General features: G+C 35.7%; 1 protein-coding gene and 1 non-coding gene across 3 annotated transcripts; both read left to right on the top strand.

The window, feature by feature from the left end:
- Nucleotides 1–1,561: 1,561 nt before the first annotated feature.
- Nucleotides 1,562–16,378, top strand: MRPS36 (mitochondrial ribosomal protein S36). Of its 2 annotated transcripts, XR_005211485.1 has the most exons (5): nucleotides 1,562–1,695; nucleotides 9,106–9,169; nucleotides 11,227–11,414; nucleotides 11,517–11,628; nucleotides 15,424–16,378. XR_005211485.1 is itself a non-coding variant. In XM_037802197.1 (4 exons), the coding sequence occupies exons 1-4, from the start codon at nucleotides 1,654–1,656 to the stop codon at nucleotides 15,445–15,447; spliced, it is 318 nt and encodes a 105-aa protein (XP_037658125.1). In that variant the 5' UTR covers nucleotides 1,562–1,653; the 3' UTR covers nucleotides 15,448–16,376. The 2 variants fall into 2 exon arrangements, 1 of the variants encoding a protein (XP_037658125.1); XM_037802197.1 differs by lacking the exon at nucleotides 11,517–11,628 and having other exon boundaries at nucleotides 15,424–16,376.
- LOC119508625 lies at nucleotides 6,891–6,997 on the top strand. The gene has a single exon (XR_005211527.1). It is a non-coding gene; the product is annotated as a U6 spliceosomal RNA (small nuclear RNA).
- Nucleotides 16,379–16,425: the final 47 nt, after the last annotated feature.

Consider the following 16,425-nt stretch of genomic DNA (forward strand, 5'->3'; position numbering starts at 1 on the left):
TATTCCTATTAAATAAATACAGTCTATAATATGTAATGGGTAGTTTTTTCATATACCACCCTGTTAACTCATTGTACCAGTGTCATACCTTAGAAGTATGTCATGTAAACATTTATATCTGTAATGGTAATCTTTGGGATACATGCCTTTAAACAACCACTTTCAATCAAGTTCACCTTCATTGTGGCACTGATACTTATAATCCCATTAATGAAAAATCATCACCCGTGTCCATTCCCATACCTTTAGGTTCACCCTCATTATCATCTCTCTACATATTAGTTTATCATTCCCCCTTCATTAGCTTCTGTATCTCTCTAAGTCTGCTATTCCTCATTCTTTAAAAAATTTTTAAGTTATATAGTATTACTTTGTGTGGATATAATATGTGTAGCCAATCTCTTCTTTATGAAAACTTGTAATTTCTATTTTTTTGCTGAAGCAAACAATGCTGCAATAAATCTCATTCCTATGTCATTTCAAATGTGTGTAGTGTGTCTGCAGCATAAATTCACATAAGTATGAATGCCAGGTAAAAGATTAAGTTAATAGTAATTTTGCATTTAAAAATTACCAAATTGCCCTCCATAGAGGTCGTATTCTTATCTTTTACTCCCATCAACCATCTAAGTGTCTCTTTCCACATAGCCCCCCCACAACATAGTGGTTTTTTTTGCCAATTTATGGATGAAAATAGTGTTCCAGTGTAGTTCAAAATTTCCTTATAATGAGGTTGAATGTCTTTTAATTTTTTGAAGAGTCAATTGTATTTCTTTTTCTGTGAACTGCTTGCTTTTTTAAAAATAGATTTCTGGGCTCCTCCACAGACATATGGAATCAGAATGGCCTATATATGGACTCGGTAATTTGTATATCTACAAAGCAACCCAGATATAGAAACCATTAGCCTGTATCATCAAAAAGATTGGAAGATTGGTCACTGTATTTGCAAAAGCTTAAAAAGAATTACCTACAAGGTCATGTTAAATGACCACAACATATTGCATATTAAAAATCGATGTAAACATTAATATTTACTATAAAACAATGTAACTTTTGGAGGAAGAGAGATGAGTGGCTTAGGTTTCAAGATACAACTTTCTAGAAAAACTTGAACTTACGCGTTCTCTTAAACTTGAAGCAGAGGCAGTAGTTCACTAACAGGAGTAATGGTACTCGAAACAGAAACAACTCGAAATCAAGTAATGCCAATAACCAAGTTGGCCTTGCATTTATCAAGAACCGACTGCTTCTTCTAAGCTTGCTGCCAACTCTCAAGTTTTAAGGAGAATTTCCGTTTTAGGATGCCACAAGGGCTTTTATTACTTATTTGGTTTCAGATTAAATTTCGGACTATACGAAAATTAGAAACTGGCCTTCTAGAGGAGAAATTGTCCTATATCATTCACAGGCTAATAAGTAGGACAAAATAATCCCAACATTCTCTAAAACGAAACAACCGTGAAACACATGGGTCAGTTCCTTGGGGGGAAGAGGGCGGAGCGGGGTGGGGCTAGCGACACAGCAAAGGCCTAGCGGCGGCTCGCGCCTCCTCAGTGATGTCAGAGGCAAGTCCCGCCCCACCACCAGCCGTCCACTATCCTGTTATCCAGGCTCACCCGCGCCCCGGAAGCTGCAGCTTAGTCGGGGGTCATGATGGGCAGCAAGATGGCGTCTGCTAGCAGAGTCGTTCAGGTAAAGAGATTCGGTCACCTTTCCGCACTTTGGGCAATAGGGATGGTGCCGACTACAGCAAAGGTGCTGGGGAGTAAAGGCGATGGCGATGGCAGCGCGGTGACCGCGGCCCTCAGTAGGGCCAGCGGCAGCGCTTGGGGTTCTGTGACAGTTGGACCTTGAATTGTTGGCTCCTGAATTGAATTGTTGGCCCCGGCAGTGAGCCGGTGTCCGGAGCTGAGGGTTTTGGCCCGGTCGCGAAGGTGCTCGGCAGGTAGGCACATAGCCGCTTCGGCGTCCCTGGACCCTCTAGTAGGATCTCCTTATCCCGCTTTCGAGTCTGAAGACGGGCTGAGCTGCCACGGCCAATTGCCGCTTAGTGTTGTCTGCGATGTCCCTTTTTCAGCCAATCGGGAGGAACAAGGTAGCGGGAAGAGGAAGGAAGGAACCCTGAATCTGACCCAGTGTCCCTTCAAGGTCTTGGGAATGACCAGAGAACCGGACCCACGGAATGCGTTCTCCCCCGGGGCTTGTTCTCCCCAATCCCTCCAGGCGTTTAGCTACAAGCTGGGTGGGAAGAAAAGAGAAAAAGGATATTACCTAAGTTTATCTTTAGTATATATTTTAATGTTAATTTCCCACGACTGTATTTTCTGAGTTTATTAAGCAGCTAGAGGAACTTTTTTGACATCAGCTACTAACTTGTTAGTTTCTGTATATGCTTCTCCGACTGGTCTGTAGCTGAAATAGGAGAGATAAAATTGGTATCTACATGGCCACAACCTCCACTTTTGTGTTTGGTTTCCATGATCTTTTTTAAACCTTGAAAGCATATTTTTTTAATTAACCTTATAACTTTGATATGAGACATACATATCCCTTTGCACAGTACATGTCTTAAATGACTTTTTCCTGCAGTTGTTTCTGTCTGAATGATAATCCTAGATCCCAGTCTTTGGTTCCAATGCAATGAATGATCCTCACTTATTCAGTTCAGTGGATAGTTACTGACACTTACTAAAGATTCTGTGAGGACAGGCAGAACATACTTGTAACATGTTCATCTGACAAAGGTGACCATAATATATAACCCAATTTAAAATGGGTAAATGACTTGAATGGGTACTCCACAAAAGAAGATATCTAAGTAAGCAATAAGCCTGAGAAAATATGATCACTGGTACTCACCAGAAAAATGCAAGTTAAAACCAGGAGGTACTACCACTGCACAACCAACAAAATGACTACAATTTAAAAGACTGACAATACCAAGTGTTGATGAGAATGTGAACCACCTGAAATACTGATACATTGCTAGTAGGAATATAAAATGGTACATCCCCTTTGAAAAACTGTTGGTCTGTTTCTAATAAAGTTAAACATATGCCTACCTATCACCCAGGAATTTATACTCCTAGATTCACACCCAAGAGAGATGAGTGTATATACCCATGATATGACTTGTTTAAAAATGTTCACAGCAGCTTTATTCATAATAGCTGTCAAAGTAGAAACAATCCAGATGTCTATTAGCAGGATGAACAAATTTTAGATTCATAAAATAGAACAGTATACAGCAATAATAAAGGATTTTGTTATTTCTCATAATAACAAACCAACAGATAGTATCTCAAAAAGAAGTGACTAATCCTATTATCTAAAGGTATTAATATAAACATAAACATTATACAAGATACAAATCTTCCTAAATACCAAAAATATCCCCTCACAAATGAAAGAAAATTATCAAATGGTGATGGGTTTTTATTTAAATGATCATAAAATGATATGAGAGAATTAAGACCAATCCTGTGGGTTGTATCCATAAATATAAATGCACTTAACCCCTACAAAAAATATTTTCAGATTGGCTAACCAATAAAAATTCAATAATATGCTATATGTATGAGGCACACCTAAAACAAATATATTTAGAAAGATTAAAAATAAAAGGATAGCAGAGGGCTAAAAATGGAGTGGTATGGAAAAACCACCCATTACATGTTAATGACTATGTATAATAGGAATACCTTACCAACTCTACACTAATATTAGGGATGAATAATTGGCAGCTATTAAGAGCTCTGGGATGTATTATGTTATGATAATTGTTTAAAGTTGAAAGTGATGATGATTGTACAACTAAGAGAAGATAATGTAAGAAACTGACTGTTTAGTTGGGATAGAATATATATTAAGTGAAATAGGAACCCACTACTTAATAAATCAAGCCCTTTACTTGAGGCTTGTTTGTATGAAATTTAGGATTGTAAATAGGAGACTGAGCCCTCCTATAATTATGCCAAAGAAGCACCTCCAGGGAACCTCTTTGTTGCTGAGATGTGGCCTTTTTCTCTCTAAGCCCAACTTGGCAAATAAATTCACTAACCTCCCCCCACCATGAGGGACATGACTCCCAGGGGAATGAATCTCCCTGGCTACATGGGACATGATTCTCAGGAATGAGCCTGGCCCTGGCAGCGAGGGATTGAAAATGCCTACTTGACCAAAGGGGGAAAATAAAAGGTAACAAGCTGAGGTCACAGTGGCTGAGAGATCCCAAATAGTTTTGAGAGGCTATACTGGAGATTTTTCTTATGCAAGTGCCAGCTAGACATCTGTGCCAGTTTGGATGTATTATGTCCCCCCAGACACCATGTTCTTTAGTGAAGTCTTGTGGGGGCAAATGTATTAGTGTTGATTAGGTTGGAATCTTTGGATTAGGTTGTTTCCATGGAGAGGTGACCCACTCAGCTGTGGGTAATACCTTTGATTAGATTATTGCCATTGAGTATGGCCCCGCCCACTCAGTGTGGGTCTTAATTAAATCACTGGAGTCCTATAAGAGCACACAGACAAAAGGAGCTCGCTTCTGCAGCTTAGAGAGACATTTTGGAGAACACCATTTTGAAATGCAACCTAGGAGCAAGCAAATGCCAGCAATGTTTCTTCCCAGCTAACAGGTTTTCCAGACACCATCAGTGTTCTTCAGTGAAGGTACCCTGCTGTGCTGGTTTGAATGTGTTATGTCCCACAAAACACCATTTTCTTTGATTAATCTTGTGTGGGCAGACCTATCAGTGTTGATTATGTTGTAATTCTTTGAGTGTTTCCGTGGAGATGCACCCCATCCAACTGTGGGTGATGACTCTGATTGGATAATTTCCATGGAGGTGTCACTCCACCCATTCAGGGTGGGTCTACATTAAATCAGTGGAGCCACATAAATGAGCTGACAAACAGAAGAACTTGGTGCAGCTGAGAGTGACATTTTGAAGAGGAGCTACAACCAAGAGGGATACTTTGAAGAATGCACAGAAGCTTAGAAAGTAGCTGCAGATGAGAGACAGTTTGAAGATGGCTGTTGAAGGCAGACTCTTGCTCTGGAGAAGCTAAGAGAGGACAAACACCTGAAGAGCAACTAAGAGTAACATTTTTGAAGAACTGCAGCCTAGAGAGGAATGTCCTGGGAGAAAGCCATTTTGAAACCAGAACTTTGGTGTAGAAGCCAGCCACGTGCCTTCCCAGCTAACAGAGGTTTTCTGGACACCATTGGCCATCCTCCAGTGAAGGTACCCTATTGTTGATGTGTTACCTTGGACACTTTATGGCCTTAAGACTGTAACTGTGTAACCAAATAAACCCCCTTTTATAAAAGCCAATCTATCTCTGGTGTTTTGCATTCTGGCAGCATTAGCAAACTAGAACACCTGTTGATGCCTTACCTTGGACACTTAATGGTCTTAAGACTGTAACTTTGTAGCCAAATAAACTCCTTTATAAAAGCCAATCCATTTCTGGTATTTTGCATAATGGCAGCATTAGCAAACTGGAACAACATCCCAAATGGCCACAGTAAGCCATGCCCATACCAAAAGTAGTCCTCAAATCCTAGGTCCCTACCTGAGATTCTATAAAAGATACACTCACTAAGTTTTATCTTTCAGAAAGTTAAATCCACCAGAGTGTTTCTATATCTTTCAAGTCCTAAAACCCAGAGGCAACAGCCGTTTTAAGATCAACTGTCACATGAGGTCCCCTTCCCCATACCATCAACACCCTTTTCCATATGAACAAGTTAGGGTGCTCACTGCCTAGACACCCCTGAAGATAGAGAAAGAGATTAAGTTAGAGGAAGGGGTGGCAACAAATAAGATAAGATTGAACAAAGGTCTATGTATACTGAAACTTTATATAATTATATATATAAATATTTGGATGCTGAGGTGTTGGAATGGCTGGAAGGAGGTAAATGACATGGTGGAACTGTTGCCTATAGCATCCTTTGGGATTTGATCTATAGCTGCTTATTGAATTGTGCCTTGAAGGTCTTCACCTTTCTGTGTATACCTTGTATTATGTAATAAGGAAAGAACTGAAATTGTGGAGCTGTAACCCACAACAATATTTGAAATTACCTATATGAGTGCTTGTTGAGCTGTACATCGAGAGATGACATCTTTCTTTATAGATGTTAAATTTTACAATAATGGAAATGGCTAAAGTTGTAGAACTGTAACCCATGACATTCTTTGAGATTTGCTCTGTACTTGTGAAATCATACTTTGAAAGTTATCACTGTTACGTATATAGGTTATGGTTCACAATTTTAAAAAAAGACACCAAAACAAATAAAAGGATAGATGAAGCTCTGTCAGACAAATGAAAATAAAAAAGCAGAAGTCAAATAAGGTAGAATTCAGACCAAAAAGCTCTAAAAAAGACAGAGGCAGCTATAATTTACAGTTAAGAAATTGTTGGGATCTTTGTATTGAAGTACTCAGTGAATTCTTTCATAAAACAGAAACTATAGGAAATACAAGGAGAAATTAATAAAAACATTTTTAAAGGAGACTTCACACCTGTAGAAGATAGATCAATTAAACAAAAAATTAAGGATATAGAAGATCTAAAGAAGATAAGATTGATCTTATAGATAATATGAACATTGCAACATGATAAAAAAGAATATCTCTACTTTTCAAGTGCATATGGAACATTCATAAAAATTTATCACATATTAGACTCCAAAGAAAACACTAACATAATCCAAAAAAAGAAATACAAATAAAACAAACTGCATTCTCTAAGAGGCAATAAAATCAGAAATTAATAACAAAAGTTAAAAAAAAGAAACTGGCCCTTCCACCTGGATATTTTGAAAAATGCTATTAAACAGTGCTTCAGTCAATGGGAAAACAAAATGAAATTGTAAAGTGCTCGCTTTGGCAGCGCCTATACTAAAATTGGAACAATACAGAGAAAATTAGCATGGTCTCTGTGCAAGGATGACATGCAAATTCGTTAAGTGTTCCACATTTTTCCCACACATAACTGCAGAATTATTTGTAGTTAGAAATACAAGGTCTAGCCAAAAGAAGACTTGTAAATAGCGTGAAGTGATGTTTTATGAGTGAGCAGTGGGAGCACAGAGAAGCTGTGCAGTGGTCTGGTTGAGCAAGCTGAAGTTCAAAAAGGCAGTCAGTCCCCCTCATGCCTGAAAGGACATTCCTATCCCCAGGATTCTTGAACAGCTGAGTAGTTTTGTGCTTTGAGCCACTTTTTGACAAAACTGGCTCCATTTTCCACTCTATGCCTTTCTTAAAATAGTTCAGCGTTTTATAGTTTACAAGCAGTAAAGTAGCATTGCTTTCTAAGCTAAAACAGTTGACTTTATTCTTTTACTCTGAAAAATCTTGACTTGTTTGAGTGTATATTATATATATATATATATATATATATATATATATATATATATATATAAAGGGAGTCTTAATGGATTTGTTTTCATAATTTAATACTTTTTGTATTTGCTCTTGTATAATTGTTTTTAACAGGAAGTATTATAGAATTGAGGGTGGAATTCTTAGAACCAAAGTTATTCTTAATAAAAATCACCACATGCTTGGGAAAAAAAAATGAAATTGTAAAATGTGTTGAACACAACAGTAAGAAAACACCACATCTAAAGCAATGATCAGAAGAAAATTCATTGCAACAAATACTTAGCATAATGAAAATGAAAATAAATGAATTAATGTCCAACTCAAAAATCTAGAAAAAGAACAACATAAACCAAAAGAGAACAGAAAAGGCATGTGAAATACTCTGTACCTATTCATGTTAAAAACCTAATCAAATAAGAATTGATATAAAATTCTTTAAATGACTTCCCCAGTAAAATTAAGAACAATATAAGGATGCCCAATTTTCCGCTATTGTTTAATATTGTATCGGAAGTATCAGCAAACACATTTAAAAAGAAAACAATTAAAAGTTTAACACTTGGAAAGGAAGAGGGAAAATGATTTCTGTATGCATGTAAACAAGAGACCTTAGTAAAATAGTAGGATATAAAATAATTGTATCATTCATGTATAAAAAAGTCAGATGAGAGAATGGAAGCGAAAACCCCACTTACAAATAATATATATAAATAAATAAATCATCATAAACTTAAGAAGAAATAAGTGTACACAACCTATATGAGGAAAAACTATCTCCTGAAAATCACTAAAGAAGGCTTGAACAAATTGGTAGACGTACCATATTTTTAATACTAAGATTTAACATTATGAAGATGTCAGTTCTCTCTACATTAATTTAATTACCTGAACCATAATAAAAATATAATTAGGCTTTTTTCTGGAGCTAGACAAATTGATTATAAAGTTTATTTGGAAGAATAAGCAATCAAAAATTTCCCAAAAGCATCTGTGCATGAAGCCACATACTCACATGAAGGGCTGTGAGAAAGAGGGGGACTTGCCCTATCAGATATTAAAACGTAATCTGTGTTATTAAAACATGTATTAATGCATGAATAGACAGAGTATAAAATCCGGAAATAGTTGAAGGTATATGTGGAAATTTAGCATACACTAAAAGGTAGCATCTCGAATCAGTGGAGTAAAAGGACACTTTAATGAGTTGTAGGTTCAACTGCATAGCTATATGGAAAAAGAAAACCAGGTCTATTGCTCACACCATATACAAGGATAAAATTCAATTGGATCTGATATTTTAATGTAAAAAATGAAACCAAAATTGCATAGAACTATACACACACATCAGTGCATGTAAAACTGATAAAATCTAAATAAGCTTTATCAGTCAGTGGGGTGATATGTAAGTCATGAAATATGAAATCTGTGTTATTTTCTTCACAGAGTTATTTTGAGGTCAATTGATAGCACAGAAAAATGTGACGTGTAATGTAAAGTTATTGTGAGCGGCAGAAAAACATGTAACTAATTCACAGACCAGCTTTACAGAGTGGGGAATTTAAAGTTGCTGTCAAATACCAAGTATTTTGTTTTCATTAAGGTCCCTGTTTAGGAGGTTCAGGAAATTTGTTTCTTTTATAGTTAACATGAGATGGTTTTAGTGCCTCATCTTTTTTTTTTTTCATGCATTTTATTTTTCCTTTAGGTAGTCAAGCCACATACTCCATTAATAAGGTTCCCTGACAGAAGAGACAACCCTAAGCTCAATGGTAAGTTGTACTTCATTTAGATTTTTTTTTAAATGTGTGCATGCATATTTATAAACAAATATGCTAATAGACAATACTTTTCATTTTAAAAATCAGGTATACTTTTGTAGCTTAGATCAAAATGGTACTTTAGGTAGCATGCAAGTAGACATTAACTTTTCTTAATCCCCATTTTAATAAGGTAGTGACTCAACAGTCGATGTCTTTGAAGTTTTTAGCAATACTGTTTATTATAGAGGGGAGTTTTTGTTTGTTTGTTTGTTTTGGTAGTAAAGATAACTCAAAGGTTAAGATTTTATTGCCCTTTAGGACATTAATTAGTTTATTTATTTATTTATTTTTAATTAAATTCAGTTTTATTGAAATATATTCACATACCATACAGTCATCCATGGTGTATAATCAACTGTTCACAGGACGATCATATAGTTATGCATTCATCACCACAATCTATTTCTGAAAATTTTCCTTACATCAGAAAGAACTAGAATAAGAATAAAAAATACAAGTAAAAAAGAACACCCAAATCGCCCCCCCATCCCACCATATTTTTCATTTAGTTTTTGTCCCCATTTTTCTACTCATCCATCCATACACTAGATAAAGGGAGTATGATCCACAAGGTTTTCACAATCACACTGTCACCCCTTGTAATCTACATTGTTATACAGTGGTCTTCAGGAGTCCAGACTGCTGGGTTGGAGTTTGATAGTTCCAGGTATTTACTTCTAGCTATTCTAAGACATTAAATCCTAAGAGGTGTTATCTATATAGTCCACCAGCATGACCTCTCAACTGCATTTGAAATCTCTCAGCCATTGAAACTATTTCATCTCATTTAGCATCCATCCCTCTTTTGATCAAGAAGATATTCTCAATCCCACGATGCTGGGTCCAGATTCATCCCTGGGAGTCATATCCTGCGTTGCCAGGGAGATTTACACTCCTGGAAGTCAGGTCCCACTTAGGGGGGAGGGCAGTGAGATCACCTGCCGAGGTGGCTCAGTTAGAAAGAGAGGGAGCCACATCTGAGCAACAAAGAGGTACTCAGGGAGAGACTCTTAGGCACAATTATATGCAAGTTCAGCCTCTCCTTTGCAGTAATGAGCTTCATAAGGGCAAGTCCCATGACAGAGGGCTCAGCACATCAAACCACCAGTCCTAATGTTTGTGACAACATCAACATCAGTCCAGGTGAGGAACACTTCCGCACTTTCCCCCAGCTCCTCAGGGGGGCCTATAGGGGAATTTCTGTTCTTCCTTTCTTCTCTCATAACCTTTAAGAAGTTCTTCTCTGCTTACATCTGCATAGATCATGAGGAATAATGACTGTTTCTATATTTCTTTCCTAGCCTACGTTCTTTTCTTCATTCACTCACTCATCTATTCATTCAATAAATAAATATTTCTTGGATTGCCTTAGTCCTTAGCAATTATTTACTTTAAAGCAATGGAACTATAAATTAATGGGACAAGATCTGGAAGGGTTTTCTTTTTATCTGGCCCCTTATTTTTATCAAATTGTCTGTCCCTCTTTATTATAAGACACTTGATCTTTAATTTGGGGAGAATTTAACAAATTATATAGTGATACTTTTAGTTTATTGTAACTACTATTGAAGCATTAAGATATAGGTGACAAATATTAACATATTGAGAAAACTATCCTCATTTACATTTACCAACATTCTTATTGTAAGATATTACCTGGAAACTACAATATGCATTGTCCTGTGAGGGCTTATATGACAAAAATTTAAGTAATGTAGGTTTCCCATAATGGGTTGAAGCCCACTAACTATAAGTTTTATTATTTTACAAAATTGTTTTGCAATTTAGTAATTCACTTAATTTAAAATTACCTCATTTGTTTTAAAAGAACTTTATGAAATTATGTATAGCCACCCAACTCAGGTATTTACTCTACAAATACTTACCTCTAATACTGAATTATAATTTAAAGAATGACTTAATTATTCAGTAGTAGATAACTTAAAACAGTATTTTAAGACACCTGAAAACTTTCTCTAATTACTTTTTTTTTTTTTTAATTTCAGTATCAGAAGCTTTGAGATCAGCAGGAATACCATCTCACTCTTCTGCAATTTCACAGCATGCTATGGGAAGTAAATCACCAGATTTGCTGATGCATCAGGGTCCTCCAGATACTGTAGAAATAATAAAATCATTACCTCAGAAATACAGAAGGAAACCTATGTCTCAAGAAGAAATCGAATTTATCCAAGTATGTTGTTGGTCTTTATCACCTGATTGTGCAAACCCATAACATTTTTCGCTTTTGGAATTTTATATGCCAATTAACATGCTCTTCCATTGTCTTGTCAAGGTGTGGCCATAAGACAGAGATGATCAGATAGGCCGGGACTGTGAGAAACAGACCATAGTTGGAGCCCTCAGTAAATGTGCATGATGACATATATGTGTAGAAGTAAAAACAGGTAAATATAAATTTCAAAACTGGAGGCCAAGAAATACTAATGATGACAGCCAGATAGACATTCAGAAGCTATAGAACAGAGGCTGTAAACTGGCAGCACAGGCCAGATTCAGCCTACACACATATTTGTGTTTGGCCTGCAAGGTGCTTTAAAAAAACTGAATAATTGACCACATTTAAAAATGGGGAGAATTGATATAAAATAAGAATTTCTGACTTCTCTGAAAAACATCAAAAGATCTGGCTATGTTGGGTCAATTATTCCTCTTGGCAGCAGTTAGCTGAAGCTGAGTAAATAGGGCATGTACTCATTAGTTTACCCCTTCCCACCCAGTCACCTGTGCTCATTTGTTAGCTTCTATGTTAGTTTCTTGGCTGCTAAAACAGATACCATGCCATGGGTTGGCTTAAACTGTGGGAATTTATTGGCTTATGGTTTTAAAGCTGGAAGTCCAAAATAGAGGCATCAGCAAGGCAATGCTTTCTCCCCAAAGACTGTGGCATTCTGGGGCTGGCTTCCCGCTGTCTTTGGTCCTTGACTTTTCTGTCATATGGCAACACACAAGGTGATGTTTTCTCCTTTTTCCTCTTGGTTCCATTGACTTCTGCTTTCTTGCTCTTCCTGTGGCTTTTCTCTCTGTGGCCTTCTCTATAAGGCATCCAGTAATAGATTAAGACCCACCCTGATTCATTTAGGCCATACCTTAAGTGATGTAATCTCATCCAAAGGTGCTATTTACAATGGTTTCACACCCACAGAAATGGATTAAGGTTAAGAACATGTTTTTCTGGGGTACATTACTCCAAATCCCCACACCTTCCTAGCACCTTTAAACATTTGAATTTTTGACCTCTTCTACAGGGCCATATTCATTGCCAAATGTACAAGAGAATAATAGTAGTCTGGATTAAATTCACTGTTTTAAAAAGAAAGTCAAAATAAGGACCCCAGAATTAGTAGCTAAAAATTTAAAAATCTAAGTAGAAGGATAGGTAACAGCATTAAAGATGTATCTTAAATTAGGCGTATTCAGCTTTATAAATCCTCATTCATTCAATTAGCAGATATTGGTTGAATATATAGTATGTACTAGGCACTGAAGACAAAAAGAAAAAACAATCCAAGATGCTTACCCTCAAATAGTATAAAATCAAGTGGACCTCTTATACTTGCACTAAGGACAGAACTGGTGATTAGGTGTGTCTATGATTGTGAAACTGGAGGAGCAAAAGTGAGAAAAGTGTTGAAGAGTAAGGGAACCATGACTGTAAATATGTTGCAGTACTCTTTGGGAGAGACAGGAGCAAAAGCTGTGTTTACACAAAACTTTTGTTATGTATTGTGTGGGATTAACTGTGTTATACTTTAAAGCATATGTATGCATAGGGAATTCAGAAAGGGAACCCGTATAAGAGAAAGGTGTGCATATAAGAGGAGAGATTGAGACTATAATGACAGACTAGATGGAGGTGTGTACAATAGAGACATGATGGCTCAGGAGGGCAGTTGCAGATGATGGATGGCAACAAGTCAGGAATATACCTCTATGGCATGAACCTCTAACTGAATTTTATATTATTTCTACTATCAGTAGTGTACTAAGCGCTGTATAGAATACAAAGGAGAAGCAAGATGTGGTCCCTGACTTCAAGGTGTTTAGAATCGAGATGGAGAAAAAAGATAGACAAGAATATTTAAATAATATTAGGTAATAGAAGAGATGTGAATTGTCAAAAGAGTGATATTGACAGTAAGTGCTCTGAGTTTTAAGGGACTGACTATAAGTGTAAATGGAAGAGAGATTTGACTTGAATTCTACTTGGATAGAATTAGTATTATCCATTTCCATAGAGTTGATTTTTTTTTTTTTTTTTTAACAATGAGTACCTAAGACTTTTATAATGGGGGAGAAAAGTTAAGAACCTGAAAACTCCTAAATGTACATTTCAAACTATAAAAATTCCATTATTTGGAAGAAGGAGGTACTCCATTTATAGAAGGAAAAAATGCCTTCATGCTAAATGCATAAAATAAATAAGAGTAGGACCTAAGGATTCTTCAGTTTTGGTACCAAGATAAAGAATTAAATTTGTTTTTAGCACAGCCATTTCTTGCCAATAACCAGCCTAGTAATTATAGAGCCACCATATCAATACATTAAACTGCAGATAACCTATTTGGTAGCACTTTAGTTTTGCATGTCACTGTTTTCAAAGCATTCTAAAATTTATGTTTTACCCACTTAGGCTGATCTACCCATCAGTTACTCAAAAGCATCCAGAATGCTATAGTACATAAAAGGCAAGGATATAACATTTTAAGAATACTGCGCTGAGTAAAGCTTCTACTTGTTCCAGTTGTAAAGGCAGCAAGAGATGATCTAGACCATCAGTTCTCAAAGGGTAGTCTGCACACCTCTGGTGGTCCCCAAGATTCAGGCAATCCACAAGGCCAAAACTATTTCATTAAATACTAACATGTTATTTGCCTTTTCACTGTGTTGACATTTGCACTAATTGTGCACAACCAGTGTGGTAAAACTGCTGGTGAAGTTAGCAAGAACCAAGGCAGCAACCACCAGATGTACTAGGAGTCAGTGTGTTTTTCACCACTACACAATTGCCAAAAACAAAAACATAAACAAACTAAAACAAACAAAAAACAGCTTCACTTAAGAGTAACCTTGATGAAGCAGTACAAATTATTTTATTAAATCTCAACCATTGAGCACATCATTTTAATTTTCTCTGTGATGAAATGACAAGTATGCATAAAGCATTTCTGCTACATACCAAAGTACCATGTTAGTCTCAAGGAGAAGCACTTGTGTGATTGAGCTGTAAGCTAAATTAGCTGCTTTTTTTTAATGGAATGCCATTTTTACTTGAAATAAAGGTTGACAAGCTATGGCTGTTCATACTTGGATACTAGCAGATGTTTTGTCATAAACAAATTCAGTCTGTTACCTTAAGAAAAGAAATGACAATAAGTACCAATGATAAAATTTGAGCTTTCTAGCAAAAATTAAAATTTTGGTACATTAAAATCCATAGGCACATGATAGACTGAAGGATTTTAAGGTATTAGTATAAAGTTCATGGAAATGCCTTCTGATTCCACAGAGCAACTAACATTTAAGAAACTACCATTTGCCCAATTTTGACATAGTTGTTAAAGAATAATGTCCACAATTACCTAAAAAGGCTATTAAAATATTCCTCCTTTTTCCAACTACATGTCCAGCTGAGGCCGGATTTTCTTCACGTACTTTAACCAAAACAACATATGGCAACAGATGGCTTACAGAAGCATATATGAGAATCCAGCTTCTATTAAAGCCAAATCTTAAAGAGATTAGAAAAAATTTAAAGAGTTACTCTGTCATATTTCTTTGTCATTGAAAATTGTTTTTCACAAAAATACATTTATGTTAATATATATAATGAGTTTATTATTGATATTTGTAAATGATTTTAATTTCTTAGTTTTAATTTCTAATATGGTAAATATCAGTATAACCACATGAAAAAAAGCTCCTTGGGTCCTCAATAATTTTTCAGAATATAAAGGAGTTTTGAGACCAAGAAGTTTGAGAATCACTGATCTGAGTCAATCCTGAGTCCCTTGCAGATCTGAAAAGTTTATAAAAATTGAAAAGAGCTTTCATAAAAACCTGAATTGTTTTGAAAACATTAAAGATCATTTGCTTCAAACTGTATAGATTTGTATAGTGGCCATGAAATATTTCCTGTATATAAATTTACACCTAATCCTGCTTTATTTTTTATTTTTCAGCGTGGAGTCCAGAATAATCACTGACAAGGCTGCTGTTTATCATCAGACAAAAGAATTCTCTTTACAGTAAGGGACTTCCAAATGACAAATGAGCTATTGTACATTAAACAACTTTAATAAAATATTCTGTAAAAAATGAAGGAAAATTTAGATGGACACTTGTATTTCCTAATTTATGTATCTTGTTCAGCTTCTCCCAAGCTTATCTAAATTTATAAGCTTTACAATTATTAAAATATACATTTTTAAATGCTAGCCTAAAATTTACTCTTAACAAGTTTTACCACTGTTGAACTATTAAAAGCACACAATGTCTGGAAAAATATCATAGGTTTCCCCTAATTTCACTTTTCCTTCAGGTGCTGTTTAGAATGGATACAATTTATCAGGCAGAATTGCTGCTGATTAGGATCAGTGAAACAGTGACTCCATTATTTGTTCTTAATTCTTTAATGTTTTTACATCGACAAGGTTACTGGAGTATAATTGGCTTAAGCATGTAATACTCTAAAGGATAAAAATATGGCCAAGGTGAAACAGGTGACATTGTGGTATTGACATGGAGGAGATAACTCAAAAGATTATTATTTGTAACCTATATTCAGAAAAACTGTGAAGAGTATAAAATGGAAATAGGAGTTCAAAATGAATATAGCATAGGAATATGTGACTAGAAATTGCAATTATTTTTGGTGGGTGTTTTAAAATGCTATGTTCTTTTGGTTATATTACCGTTTTGATTGTGATCATGTATGTAAATCCTAATAACCAGTAACTTTCTCAAACTTAACATCTGAAACCTCATAAAATCAACCTAAAGATTTGCCTTATTAGAGCAATTTATGAAATTTAATAAGGTCTTCCTGTGCCAAGAGTATATTATTACTGTGTAAAGTAAAGGCTCACAAAGCTAAATAAATCTCTTCCTCATATTTCATGTCTTCTAGAATATGCTCTCAAGAATGAATTCATCCCTAATAGTCATATCCTAATAGCTATGGT

This window comes from Choloepus didactylus, chromosome 13, assembly GCF_015220235.1.
Source record: "Choloepus didactylus isolate mChoDid1 chromosome 13, mChoDid1.pri, whole genome shotgun sequence".
NCBI lineage: Eukaryota > Metazoa > Chordata > Mammalia > Pilosa > Megalonychidae > Choloepus > Choloepus didactylus.

Coding starts and splice junctions, on each gene's coding strand:
- MRPS36 (XM_037802197.1), top strand. CDS start 1,654: ATGATGGGCAGCAAGATGGCGTCTGCTAGCAGAGTCGTTCAG. Junction 1,696..9,105: donor CTGCTAGCAGAGTCGTTCAG/GTAAAGAGATTC, acceptor TTTTTCCTTTAG/GTAGTCAAGCCACATACTCC. Junction 9,170..11,226: donor AGACAACCCTAAGCTCAATG/GTAAGTTGTACT, acceptor TTTTAATTTCAG/TATCAGAAGCTTTGAGATCA.